General features: G+C 39.2%; 1 protein-coding gene across 5 annotated transcripts; it reads right to left on the bottom strand.

Annotated features, from left to right (window-relative positions):
- Positions 1 to 676: 676 nt before the first annotated feature.
- On the bottom strand, positions 677 to 13,412 carry UBA3 (ubiquitin like modifier activating enzyme 3). 5 transcript variants are annotated; one of them, XM_014873378.2, is made up of 18 exons: positions 13,325 to 13,412; positions 13,166 to 13,207; positions 10,347 to 10,467; positions 9,328 to 9,408; positions 7,722 to 7,804; positions 7,084 to 7,164; positions 6,451 to 6,494; positions 6,107 to 6,171; positions 5,132 to 5,287; positions 4,891 to 4,993; positions 4,314 to 4,427; positions 3,457 to 3,510; positions 3,017 to 3,053; positions 2,856 to 2,937; positions 2,256 to 2,356; positions 2,055 to 2,118; positions 1,898 to 1,952; positions 677 to 1,447 (listed from the first exon to the last, which is right to left on the bottom strand). In XM_014873378.2, the coding sequence occupies exons 1-18, from the start codon at positions 13,342 to 13,344 to the stop codon at positions 1,359 to 1,361; spliced, it is 1,392 nt and encodes a 463-aa protein (XP_014728864.1). In that variant the 5' UTR covers positions 13,345 to 13,412; the 3' UTR covers positions 677 to 1,358. The 5 variants fall into 5 exon arrangements, with proteins under 5 accessions (XP_014728864.1, XP_014728881.1, XP_088027404.1 ...); XM_014873395.2 differs by having other exon boundaries at positions 13,314 to 13,372; XM_088171278.1 differs by having other exon boundaries at positions 13,335 to 13,361.
- Positions 13,413 to 14,821: the final 1,409 nt, after the last annotated feature.

Raw genomic sequence — 14,821 nt, 5'->3', positions numbered from 1 at the left:
CGGCGCAGCCGCGTCCGGCCCGACACGTCCGGGAGGCGGGACCGGCACCGCGCCCGCCCTCACAGCGCCTCCAGTTCAAGGGCTAGGAGGGATTTTAGAGAGCAGCCGGCTCCAGTCCCTGCCGGGGCACGGACACCTCCCGCTCCAAGCCCCGTCCGACCTGGCCTGGAACACTACCACGGGTGGGGCAGCCACAGCTTCTCTGGGCGACCTGTGCCAGCCCCTCACTACTCACACAGGAAAGAATTTATTCTGAGTATCTAGCCTAAATTTCCCCTTTTTCAGTTTGTACCCGCTACACCTTGTCCTATCTCCCCTCGTTCAATTTGTACCTATTACTCCTTGTCCTATCCCCCTATCCCCCCTCACTCAATCTGTACACACTACTCCTTGTCTTATCCCCCTATTTCCCCCTCGTTCAATTTGTACCCACTACTCCTTGTCCTTTTAAATTATGCAATTCAGAGTTTAAAAATTGTAAGCTTCAAACACAGCTAACACATCAGACTAGAATTTTCCTTCACCTTCACTAGAATTTTCACATCAGACTAGACTATTCAGGTTGTGGCACCTGGCACTGCTCAAGTCTGACTAAAGCAGCGAAATGATGCCCCAGATTTTTTTAATGGAAGTTATAAATGCTCTTCAATGTCCATAGAAAAGCCACAAACTCAGGTGTCTTTCTGATTTTTTTATTAATAAATACCTTAACAGCACCAATGATATTTGAACATTATCTTGCAATGCTGTGCATGGTGGCTGCTTGAGGACAGTGAGGAGACACATCTGGATTTTCATGTACAGCTGATCATTTTCTCCTTTTGTGTTTCCTGTAAACAAAGCCATCTCTTCCATATTTAACACCTTCCATAAAATTGATCAGATCAATATCAAATAAGAGGGAAATGCTAATTTTAATCTACTGCCTCCTTTGGTATAAGGTGACTCAGTAAGTCTCAGGAGTGCTACAAGTTAAAACCAGATCGTTGTGGTTCCTTTTAAAAACATCTTTTCTTTGCATATATGTGTGCACACATGTTGAAAACAAGACTTTTGGCCATCTTAAAGTTCCATGTGTTTGAGAGTACATTAGCATGAACATTTTGACAACAAAATCAGAGAAAAGTGTACTTCTATACATCAGAGGTCTGTACATGAATAAGCATTTATACAAATATAATCCACCAAATATTGGCTTCTACATACAATTCTGAAATAATGGTGATTCATTTAGATTTCCTAACCTTCAACCATGCTGGCACTAACAGGAACATTTCAGGCTGCTTTAACACCAACAGAGTATGTTTGTTTTATAAGGTGGTTTCTCTTGCTGTATTTGCACTTTACTGATGAATAAATTAAGTGGTAAAGTGAAGCTTGAACAACATAGTCTGTGGTGTAGTAACATCAGCAACTGCAAGTTCCTGGCCATCCACAAGCCCCAGTTCTGAAACAGAAAGAAAAGCTTAATTAATTTAATTAAACTCATGTGCTTTGCCTTTTCAAGAAGCCAAAAAAATTAGAAATGCTATTCCCATAAACTGTAAATATGATGAAATACAGCTACAAACAGCTCACTGGCTAAATTAATATTAATCTAATTTAACCAGGAAACAGACCTTGTTGAGAAATATATATAAAACTCTGCAGAAGTGTGTTTAATTTACAGCTGTTATTTTGTTGCTTTGTTGCAATGTTCTGTGCATCTGCCTGCACTTTACCTTTAAGCAACTGATATACCTGAGAAATGTGAAACCAAAATTGAATGTGTATTGAATGTAAAAGAACAACGAAGCACATTCTCCTGCATAATGCAAGATAAAGCTAAATATCCACACAGAGGAGTGAAATTGACTTTCTCTAACTCGAAAATCTACACCTGACAGCTCCATGATACCTTTTAGTGTCTTGGAAAGATTTGGCCTTGTTCTTTCTTCAATTGAAGCTACTGTCTGCAAATTAAAAAAAAAAAAAAAGGCCAGATTTTTTTTTTCAAATTCAGTAAATTTAAGTAAATTCAGAATATTACAGTCAATTATGTATGTTTAGATTACCTGTAAATAAAGTGTTTTATTTCCTCCATACATAGTTGCTGTGATTGCAGGAGATTTCATCTGCCTATATATAAAACATTTAAAACAAATAAACAAGCAAAACACAAACCAGGCAATCAGGTTAAAAATACATCTAGAAATCATCTTTTTTAAGTACTGAACTAACAAATTATCAAATTAGTCAGAATGGTTGCAACTTACAATGAAGCATTATTTGTCAAGTAATCCAGGATCTCCTGTAATTTAGCTGATGGGGAAATCTCTATGTTTTGGGGAAGCTGGCTGCAGGCTGGACAGTTCTCCTACCACAAAACAGCACAGGAATACATTGTGTTAAAGATGATTTTAGAAATGCTGCTAGTAAGGTCTCAAAAGTGTTTGTGTCGTGGTTTTTTCAAGTTTTAGCTCTAGAAATATTAATAGTTGCAAATATTAATGACAAAATTTGTTTCCTTCTGAAGTCTGTCACTGATTGACTCCCAACAGCACTTAAGTTTTTACAAATGACAAATTTCATCTGACATAAAAACCAATACTAGAAACTTTCAGATCAATTTTTGCCATCACCTCTTTTTGAGAAGATCTGCCCATGAGTCATCTTAGGTTTGAGGATCTTATTTTGTAGTTCTACTCTGCAGAAGCAGCAGACCCTTAATGCTGTAGTTTCCACTTTTAAAACTTCAGAAATATTATTACCCAGTACTAAGGGCCAATTGATTCAATACTGAGGTTCAGAAACACACACAGAGTGCATAAATACAAATCAAGGAAACAACCCTTCAAGCCTTTAATGGCACTAACCTTTCTTTCAGCTTCAAAACTGTATGTATATAATCCATCCACATCATTGAACACCAAGTAGTTGTTAAGAGGAACATATGCACTGTAATAACAAATATGTCAGTGTTGATACATGGCATTCTGCTGGAAATCATGTCTTTAATTAATAAGAAATTAAATACCTTGTGGCTATTTTAAAAACTTCAGTGGCACAAACAGCTGGAATGAGAAAAAAAAATTTTGTTACCTAACTCTACCAGACATGCAGACATCACACAGTTGTACCAAAGTGACAAAAACAATCAAGTATAACAATCTATAAAGAGAAAAATAAACATCTGAAGGCAGCTGGTAGTTCTGTACGTTTACATCATAGATTTGGCACTAAGCTGAGACTATGTCAAGCCTATGTATTGTGATTTTCAATTTTTCTCTCCAGTCTTAAATGCTTTTGCTCTCTATCCAGTCACATACAGTTTCTCTAAGGAAAACAGAAATGAGATTGCAAAAATAAATCAGACACACTTAAAAATTATCCTCTCCTAGTTCTCAATTCCAAATTGTTGCCCCACAAAACTCTCAAGTCAGTAAAGCAGAAGTGAAATGAGTTCTTTCAGCATACCTGCAATTACTGCATTTGTAGAAGCTACTGCTGGAATAATTCGTTTAACCACCCCTGTAAAAACAAAACATACAGCTCTGGGTTTTCCAAGAAACTCTATTGAGAGACTACTTTTAGACAGAATAATTTAAAAGGGAGGTCCAAAAGTATTCTAAAGGACACTTTAAAGTGTCCAGGAATTTCTGTAACAAACAGGTATAATGGCATGCTGCTGCATTACTTGGGCACTTTTTTTAATTTTAGGAATGGATCAAGCACATTGAAAAAAAGCAGGTATCAAAAGAGAACTACTGAACAAACTCTGAAAGTATTCTGCATTTAGCACTGGAAATTAAATCTCTGTTCTATTCCTGTTTAATTGGAGAAACACACAAAGGAAAGATAGTTGAGGTTAGTGTTTAAAATGCTGATTAAATGAGTGTCAGCATACTGCACTTGCATGTGAACAGAGACAGGGACAGCAGAGAGGAACCAATGCTACAGACTTAACCAGCCTGAACTGGCACAAAATGTTCTACTGCTAAAAAAGACAATCAAGTCCTTTTGTTTCTATTCTTTGGCCCAGCAAGAGTGGTCACTGTATAATGTAATTTGTGGAGCTGCTCCAAGTTAAAAATAAAATGGCAAAAAGAATGTTCAGTTTTATCCCAGATAAGTTCCTCTGATTCATCACGAGTGCCCGAACATCTGATTTGTCATAAAAATATTTATGCTGGCACAGGAAACGAGCTGCCTGTTTCTGGTTTAAGGCTGAGAACTATCTCAGCACAGCTGCCAGCTTAGTCATAACAAACACAAAGAATGCCAATCCAGCCTAGGTGCAAATGCCATAACTTGGTGAAATGCCATCCCCTTACCTTGGGTGAGTCTGTAGGTAACACCTTTAATATTAAATTGTGAGGCTCTTTCTAAAGACTTCTGGTAAATCCACTGTATGTGTTCAGGATCATCTCCATCCAATGCAATACCTTCTACAGTAAAAAATTAACAGATAAATTGCAATTATAAAAGTTCTTCAGAAACACAGCATTTTGTCTAAAAAAAATCCCTGTTTTAATTTAAAATGAACACCTTATGAAGCTATTGAAACTTGACATTTTAAATAACCAAAGTATTATTTTTACAAACATCTTTAGTTTTAACATATCTTATACACAGACTATCAACACTGCACAGAGTTGTATAGAGCTGTTATAGCCTACATTTTAATTCAGGAAAGACACTGTGCAGTGTGAGAAACATGAGAAAACATGGAACTGAAGAGTGAGCTCAAGAAGCGAAAATCCATCTCCAGCTCAGAGGAGGCTTACATTCAATATGACAATGAACCACATGAGGTTAAGAGGCAGGATTGTTTTATTAAAAGTACACACCCAACTCAAGTTAATTAAAAGGAAAAATGTTCACTTAGCACCAGTACAACACATTAATTACCTCCAAAGGGCTGTTCCTTTGGCCACTGCAATATCCTGACATACTCAATGCAATGCTCTGGCAGTCTGGGCATGGATGCAATGGTGCACATGGGAAAATTGACCTGGTTGGGCAGAGGAGCAAAACCAGAAGAAACCATGACACATTGGATACTAATGATTTCTAAGGTTCTGGTTTCTAAGTTAAGAAACCAGCAAAGCAGAGGAATATGAAAAAATGGCAATTTCACTGGCTGAATTACCTGTGGTGGGTAAAGTGCAAGTGTGCACTCAACACATGCTGTCATACCAGGAATAATCACACGAACATTTCCTTTGAAACCTTCTGTCCCTCCATCTATTAGAGGTATGATGGAACTTGGATCCAGGACACCATCTTCATAATGTAAAAATGACATCTAACAAATAAAGGGTGGGGGTGTTGGTTTTTGTTTGGTTTCCATTTTTAAACAAGTTGCAGGAAGAAAAAAAATCCTAAAATTTTATTCTTAAAGGTACATCCAACTATTGAGTGCTTGACATACAGTTTATTTTAAGGGTATATAAAACACTACTTATTTGTCAGTGCACAAAACTTAATCAACCACCTTCACCCTCTACCTCCTCTGCTTACTCCCCTGATAAATACTATTATTTCCTATATATATTCTTACAGTTCATCAGAACAAATGGTTGGTTGGTTGGTTGAAGGTTTGATTCTTGATTTGTTGTTTTGCTTTTGTCTTTTTTTTTTTTAATACAGGTAGATACTCCACATCATTGTTTTATAAACAAATTGACAATGATAAAACTACCAGCTTTCTGGCCACTGAATTCTGTAACAATGCAGCTCCAAATAATGGCATTTACAAGCTGCAGCATGATAAATACAGTTTGGGTATTGAAGAAAAAATTCACAATGAGAGCACTCAGAGCAGCTCTGGTTTCTTTTATGATTTTCAAAAGCTGACTGGAGAGGGCCACAAGCAATGTAACCTAACTTTGAAATTATCCCTGCAGGGCACTGCACAAATGTTGGCTAACACTCCTCAAGAAAAGGGCAGGTAAGAGAGCCTGTATTTCATCCTGCTCACAGAAAGAAAACAGAAATAGGTACAGAAAGCTGTGAGTTTCAATAGTCCTCATTCATTTCCGTGACACACTCTACACAAGTATGTTTCATTTTAGTCATCTAAACTGAAGCAATAATCAGGCATTAAGAAGATTGAAAACTTTACCAGCATGCCATTTATCCATCTTCTTGCAATAATAGAATCCAGCCCACAAACAATAATATGGAACTCTAGGGAGAAAAAAACATTATTCAAAATCTATACTAATGCAGACTTCAAGACAAGCAAAGTATTCTATCCATAACAGGGACAGTGACTCCTTAGCTATCTCCCCTAGATTACCTGCCTCACAGGTGCATTTAAATTTTGTCTAGGTGTTACTTCCAGTATACTGTGGAAGACTAAAATAATCAGCAAGCAAACTATCAGGAAAAGCAGTGAGCAGCAATATTTGCAAGGGTCCCCCAAAGCACCAGTGGGTGCTTGTCAGGTAAAAAAACTTCACTTACGTCGATAGAAGCTTTCATCCATGTCTTGAATCTTTTTAAAATATCTGAATGCAAGCCCAGTAAAGGAATATATTTATAGGTTTTCTATTTGCTAACCTAAAGGGAACATATTATCTAATTTATTACTGTAATTCTATACAATACCTTCTAAAAAACTATGTGATCTGAGATTAAATTCCCACAGGTGAAGCTGTGACATCTCACAAAATTAGGGCACAATGGAATAGTCCTAATTGGCAAAGTTCAGCAGGTGAAATATTTAGGAAGCTCAAAATATGTACTCTCACAAAGTCCTTCATCAGTAAGTGTTGCTCCACGTTTATAAACTAATGCCTCCTACCAATGCTTACTCAAAGCTCTCTGGTGAATAATTCCAGTATCTCAGTGAAAATTACAATATTGCAGCTGAATAAAGAGACTCAGTGGAAAAATACAAAATAATTTCTGAGCCTTTCCCATGCAGATTCCCTGTATGCTAATGGCACAGAGAAAGAATTCTCAACTCACCAGCTGAATGGAAGTGTTCTTTATTGTATGAGAAAAAGGATGGCAGCAAAATACTTTAGATACTCTTACCACCTACAGAGTTTTCTAGGATATTGAAGCCTTCAGGGCTTCTCTGTGAAAGGATACGGTACAACAGCACAGTTGGGAATGCGACTGTTCAGGAATTCTGCTGCAACTTCTGCTTTTGGTCGCCCCACATCCTTCGGTCTGGGAAAAACCCAAGTAATTCCAAATGCTTTATTTTAGCAGATTTTGTCTTTCCAATCTCTATACATTGCAATATCGAATTAAGTGGCTAATTGTTACTTTAGGATAATTTATTTAATTGGATAATATTAAGGCATCCAACCAAACCATTCCATGATCCCTGCAAAGCATCAGATGTGAGAGCCTCAGAATTAACTACGGTTATCAACACCAAAAAAATCCAATGGTTTTTCACTGTACTTGGATGAAAAAGGTACCAGAAAATCTGAGATCTCAGTCTGTGTGCATTTATTCCTTGGTGTCACCTTTTCCATTAGTCATTAGCTGTACTGGAATGGCAAGGAACATAAATTGATTTTCTTCATGCCACAGATGCCAAAATAAGAAGAAATCACACACAATATCTAGTTAATTCTGAGTCCTACTGCGACATGAAGGTCCAATAATCTTTAATGACCTCTTGTCCAACCAAAATAATGAATATATTAACATATTTTATTTAGGTACATTTAAAGAAACTCAGAAGTTAAACAGTGGAAATATAAAATATCACTCACCGAAACAAAAACTGTCGATTAAGGTTAGAAACATCTATAGTATCCATGTCAATAACATGGATCTGTCTGAAGCCAGACAGTGCCTGGGAAAAGAGAAGGTCAGCTTCATTTAACAGGAAATTAAATGCACACAAAGCTCCAGAATTCACTCCAGATGCCAAAACAGCAACCTTTGGAGGAACAAATGTATTTGCTGCTCATTGCCTGTGCAGACAGGTACATGGTCATTCTTTGTTCAAAGGGGTTTGGCTGGGCTCCTAATGCTGGTATTTAGACAGATGGAATTAATAACATTCCAACAGTCAAAGACAAGGCTCAGCTGAAGGCAATATTGCTTTGGCCTACCCAATGCTAACACAGGGAAGCCAACAGTAGGCTGATCTATTAGGGGAAGCTGCACTATTCCTTCATGGCTGGAGTAAATCAAAAGGGTCCGTTGGGGAAAAAAAACACAGAATTTAAACAAATACCATAAGTATGTCCATGTTCAGCAGGAATAGGAAAAATAAAGTTTAATTCCTTTAAAAGGATCTTTAAAATTCCTGTTAAGGTTTGAGACATTGACCATTTTCACAATTGGCATAAACAAGTCTGGTATATTGACCCAGACATCACACTTCAAAACAAGGCAGCATTCCTCATGGCATTCAATGCTGAAGCAGATGGCAAACACAAAAACCATCTCCCTATCTAAGAACACACTGAACCTCTGACAGAAGCTCTGCCTCGTCTCCATTTGCATGCAGGCCATCACTACATCTGGCAAACTTTATAGTAAAATTGCCTTAAAACTGCATTACGGATCTGATCTGATAAAGTAATATCAGTCACACACAAAGAGACAATGTGACCTTCAGTTAAAGGGAAAGAAATGCTGTAAAACACAGGGTTTAGAGAAAATAAAAGGAGTTGTGATGTTCTGAAGTGACTTAAAAAATTGAATCATATAAAGAATATGTTTTTTCCTTTAAGACTCTATCTTTTTATATATAAAGATGTTGAAACTTCTCCCTTTACATTTTCTGAAGAGAGCTATTCCATGCCTAACAAGGGATGCACAGAAATCTTTGCTCTTAAATAGAAATACAAATAGTCCAAACTACCAAACTCAAATGGGATCATAACAGTGATACACTGAGATAAATTTGAGTGATTGTGAGGATAAAAACCACAATAAATGGGTCATTAAACTCTTGCATTCCAAACCACACTTCCTTGTAGCATTAGGAGCATGATTTGTTCATGAAGTTGACTTCATTTCCCTAGATCTGGCAATTAGGGAGAATCACCAATATCAGACTGGATCTAAGGCTGCACATGAACTTTTAGCTGTTCTTCATAGAAAGCAGCCTGTTGTACCTCCAGACAAGCTTTGAGGTAGCTGAATAAATAACATGCAACATATGAAAATACCATTTTTCAAGTGCGTTTTTCATTTTTATTGTCTGTATCAACATGTATTTTACACACGTTGATTAGAACTTAAAATTCTAGTAGCTGCATACAACCAAAACTGCAAAACTAGTCAACTGAAAAAGATAGTTTTGTCAAGGACAAAAAGAAACAGAAAAGATTATAAGAAGAAAAGGTTTAAAACAGTAATTACCAGGTTTTTCAGGAGTTCACATCCTAATCCTCCTGCTCCAATAACTAGTACTTTACATGTGCTTAACAAAAAATCAAGGGCCTGCAGAAAACATAAACCAAAAAATTAGTACAATCTGTCCTTTGTTTCATAACCCTTACAAATATGTTACCATAAATTTTCAGTGCCTACTGAGTTACAGAAAAAGCAACTTTGCATTTGCAGGAGTAATTACATATCAGACTTTAATCAGTTTTTGCTTTCATGCAGTGCCTATATCCGCACTTAGAGAGAATCAAGACCTTTGCTAATATCAGTATATTACTTTATATTCCTTTTGACCATGAAAAATGCAAGGTCCACTCTTATTATTATTTGGTTTAAGGTGATAATGCTTTCTTTCTTCAAACATTTCACTGATATATAATACAAAATATATCTAAACAGATAGACAATGTTGCTGGACAGAAAGAATTGAAAATGTTAAGTATATAATTGCTTTCTGTGAACTGTTCTATTTGTCCCCAGTCTCCAACTAGTCAATAATGGAACAGTACATTAAAAAAGTAACAGGAAAATACTTTCAACCATAAGCTCAAAGAAAATGTACAACAAAAGAGGAAAAGCAGAAGAAATACTTAAAACAGTTTACCCTACTACACATCTTATCCAGTTCTCAAAGTACTCATATTAACACTAATTTCTTAAGTACAATCAATTCCTCACTGTACCAAATTGCTTAAAAATGGAGATATAAATGCTGCTATTTTTCATGTGAAACTCAAAAACAGCATAATTCATACGCTGCTGTGTATTTATATATGATGACAGCAAGCTTGAAGTTGACAGTGTAAAACTTAAAAATACAAACTTATAAAAAGAACACAACATGTTCTCCTAGGACCATAATGATCAATTGATTAAAACACAAGCTTTTCATGCAGCTTTAGTACTCATACATTGCTGGTGGTCAATTAATGAAGTTGTTTACATTAATTTGCAACACACTCTATAGATATTTGAAAGTAAGTCTTTCTCACTTGAGTGCCTGGCTCGAAATCGGGATGTGTGAATGGTCCAGATCGCTCGAGGAACTTCTTTACATGGTTCCAGCGACCTTCCCAGTCTCCAGAGTCCCCACACCCACCATCAACAGCCATTCTGCACAGAACACAGTAAATTCAGCTGCAAAATCAGACAGGAAAAGCCACACCTCCAACTTTCTATACAAAGAACACCTTAATTATTGACCATTCGTACAAATGCATCTGCATATTCTTCGTGTCTGTAAGTTATGCACATGAGCATTTGCATGAGTGGGTTTTATTTGTGGAACTAAAAAGTAGTAATACAAATATGCACAGAGGGGAAAAATAACCCAGGCATTTCGATAAACCCACTGATTTAACTGTTACTAGTAAAAGTTGACCTGCAGTGAAAAAAGGGTCTAGTCTTATTCCTTTTGTTTCCCGCAAATTTGAAGAGGACACAGAAAAAGAGCTTATTCCTCTAGATTTTGAGGGTGATATTTTTTTCATCAGTCAAGTCTTGTATCTGACAGACACATCAGTGTGTAACTGCAATAGTGAGGCTCTGAATAGATTACAGTAACGTGCCCCAACATCATCCTCTGAATCTTCAGGGTAGTTTATTTAGACGAATATTTTTAAAAGACATGAATCTTGAATGTTCTTCACAAGCAAGTGGTACCATGGAATTAGAACTGCACCATTTTTTAGACATCCTCGAGCCTGACTGCAGTAATAGTCTCACTTGAAAAAAAAGAAACGTATGTAGTTATGTTCCTTTAAATTTACAAGGCAGAATTTTGCATCAAATACTCCACTACCCTTTTCTCCTTTAGCAGGTCACTTTTAATAGTACGTAAGTATAGATTTAAATTTTTAAGAGACTTACTAGAATAGTTCAAAATCAGCTCTCAAGTAATTTTCTACTATAAGATCAACGCCTCCTTCTCTATTAAATAAACAGGAGTTCCACTCAATAAATATGATTATGCTTTACATTAATGTAAAACTAAGCTGGTTATAAAACAGCTCTGCTAATCCTAATCCTAAGTAGCAAAGTGCTATCTGCCTTCTTCTATGCAAAAAAAGCACCTGTCTAATTACTCTTGGGTAATGTTTAGAATTTATCATAACTTCCTTGTAACTCATCTCAAAATCAAAAGTAAATGTGGTGAAAACATCTACAGAGAGTTCCTTAATCTTCACACTATTCAGAACTTGGACAACACAGTATGCTGATAGTAAATGAACTTATAGGGAACTGATTTTGCAAAAGATTTTCAGTAACAGGGAAAAACTTCTCTGCAGGAATAAATAAATCATAATTCACCTGTGATGTCCCTGCCCATGGCAGCGGGTTGGAATGAGATGATCTTTAAGGTCCCTTCCAACCCAAACCATTCTATGATAATTTGATTGCAGACTGAACTCTCCTCTTAACTGTTGAGGGAAGTTACTTACTACAAGAGCAGTTAAATAAGACCTACAAAAATTATTTGAATTCATAAGGGTCTTTCGACCTCAGATGCACTTTCATATCTTCCCCAGTTTTCACAATAATGTGAAATTACACATATTTCACATAATGGGAAATGGTGTAAATAAACACAACACTCCCTCTGCAGAATCCCTCATCTGCTGTACACCAGATTTCAGAAGGTTCATTAAGCAAATAAAATGAGTCAACATACATCACAAAAGCTGCTTCTATGGGATAGAAGCATTTTTGGAAATGAGTGTAGAAGGTGTGTTAAAATTAAGAACAATTTTTTTTTCTTTTATATAGTCCCTATAAACAGCTACTAAACAGCAGCACTCCTTTTCTGTTTAGATGTGTATTTTCCTTCCTAACTGATAAAAATTATAATGTCTAGTTTCACTTCTGCAATTATACTACAGTTCATTTTTTAGAGGGTTGGACATTGTGGAGATCTGAAAAACATCAACAACTCAACGTCAGATTTTATGTTTTATTTCAGAAACAATTTTTCAAATGTTTATTTTTTGTGTTGTTACAGCATAACCAGGTTTAAGAGTTCAACAACATTCTTATTTCATTGAGTTATTTTCATTTTAAATTTTGTTTGAAGTATCAGAGCACCACAGTCCTTATATTGCTTTTAAGCTCAGACTTTTCCCTGCCACCTTCACATCTCCAAAGCTCCATGCTTTTGGGGGATTTGACATGCACCCTTCCATCCCACATGCCCAGGGAATGTTGTGACCCTCATCCCAACACACATGCACTGCCAGTGCCCAGGCAGGCCTGCCTGGTGACCCTGGGGTAGAGGGACACAAGCAGAATGGGGTAGTTAAGAGATGGAAGCAGACGATGCTAAAGATTTCTCAACAATCGTTTTCGCGGCCTTTAAGGCAGGTGCGTAGATTTTAAAGAGTTTGCAGAGTTTTAAAGAGGTGCAGAGACAACTGTTCTGCAGTGTGAATTTTTAATTTTCAGCCAAAACTTAAGTCACCTGCTTCTAGCCTAGAGGCCTTCCCAAGTCCCTGACCGGCAAGGCAGCTTTTCCCCCTCTGGTCACCAAGCTCTTCAGCACACCATGCCAAGCTGCGAGCCCGCAACTCCCACCCCGCTCCGGGGCAGCCCCTTGCTCCTCTCCCCGGGAGTTTCCTCTCCTCCAGTCCTCGCTGCTCAAGGGCCCTGCCCCACCTAGGCCACCTTTCCTGGGGCTCCCTCCTGCCTGCCCGCGCCTCCCGCGGGCCCCGCAGCCTCCTCCCAGCCCTCAGCTCCTGCGGGGCTGCGGCTCGCCCTCACCTACCCCTGCCCCAGCAAGCGCTGCCCCTGCCCCGCTCGCCCGCAGCCCCGCACTAACCCATCCGCCAGCAGCTCCTCTAGCCTCCTTCTTTTCTTCTCCCTAAAAGAGAGAGAATAAAAGAAGGGTCAGTATCGCGCTACAGAGACCGGGGAGGAGAGAGAGGGGACCCCGGGCCCGGGGCAGGGCCGGCCGAGCACACACATACAGGGCACTTACGGTTCCTCACCATCCGCCATAGTTCCCTCTGCTTCCCACAGTGCCCCGCGCGGGGCGGGGCGGCGCGGGCCCGGCGGGCTGAGGGCGGCCCGGGCAGCGGCCATGGTGGTGATAATGGCCATAGTGGCGATAGTGGCCGTAGTAGCGGTAGTGGTGATAGTCGCCGTAGTGGCCGTAATGGCCATAACCGCCACGAACACACGGCGGGGACCCTCCCGAACACCCCCGATCACTGACATAGAGATCCCTTCCCGTCCTGCCGAGGGATCTCCATGCCCCCGCCTGTCATGAGTACAAAGCCATGGAATGGTTTGGCTCCAAAGGACCTCAAAGGCCATCCAGTTTCACCCATGCCATGGGCAGGGACACCTTCCACTACCCCAGGTTGCTCCAAGCCCCGTCCAACGTGCCGTGAACACTTCCAGGGATGGAACAGCCATCTGGGTGGTTTGTCTTCACAATTTGTGCCACGGCCCCACCACCCTCACATTAGCATTTCTTCCTAATATTCAATCTAAACCTATGGTCCATCAGTTTAAAGTCATTCTCCTTTGTCTTGTCACTCCAGGCCCTTGTAAATAGTCTCCATCTTTTTGCAGCCTCCCTTCAGGTACTGGAAGGCCACAATTAGATCACCCTAGAGCCTTCTCTTCTACAACTGAATCATCCCAATTCTCTCAGCCTTTCCTCATAGCAGAGCTGCTCCATCCCTTGAATCATCTTGGTGGCCTCCTCTGGACTCAGAACATCCTAGGAGCCATGGAGACCATCCTCAGGGACAAAGTGTGTGGAGATCATGGTGCCTTAAAGCCTTCAGGAAGGCTGGAACCCAAATGTGACCAGGACCAGGCTCGGGGTGGTCACTGCCTGCCACAATGGCTTTTGTTTTATCAGCACTGCCTGAGCAGAGCCTGGACAGGGACCACTCATCAACCAGAATGAGTGCAGGCCAGGAAGCAGATGAGCAGGACTAACTCGGGCTGCACCTAAGTCTTGGGCTCCCAAACTTTAGGGATGTAAATCCTTCATGGATGGAGCTGTGAGAAACAAGTGCCAGCCTGCTTACATTTGAGAAGGATTTTGATGCTCAGCGCTGTGTGATGCACAAACAGCCTGTGCTTGGGCCAGGGTGGCTGAAGTGTCAAAGCCTGAAAACACAAGTGTTCTGCTAAGCTCAGAACACCAGAGTTGTTGGCACTAAACTTTCCCTCCAAAGGTACAGTCACCCTGTTGCTCATTTTAGAAGCTCTCTAAACACAGAGTGATTTAGAAAGGAGACATTGTTTACACTGCACAGGCGGAAGTTTCCACAAATCAAGCACCCCAAGGGGTAAAACGTTCCATCTATTATATAGCAAAATTTACATGGAACCGCCTATATGCTACATATTCTCCGCCCTCCTAATGCATATTTATTTAGGTGATGTAATCTTACGCAATGTGTGAAACCCAAAGTTTTTTTCTTCATGAGGTAAATTCTATTGTAGAAATTATCAA

The sequence above is a fragment of the Sturnus vulgaris genome, chromosome 11 (assembly GCF_052056855.1).
Source record: "Sturnus vulgaris isolate bStuVul1 chromosome 11, bStuVul1.hap1, whole genome shotgun sequence".
Lineage (NCBI taxonomy): Eukaryota > Metazoa > Chordata > Aves > Passeriformes > Sturnidae > Sturnus > Sturnus vulgaris.
This window is presented reverse-complemented; position numbering and strand designations above follow the sequence as displayed.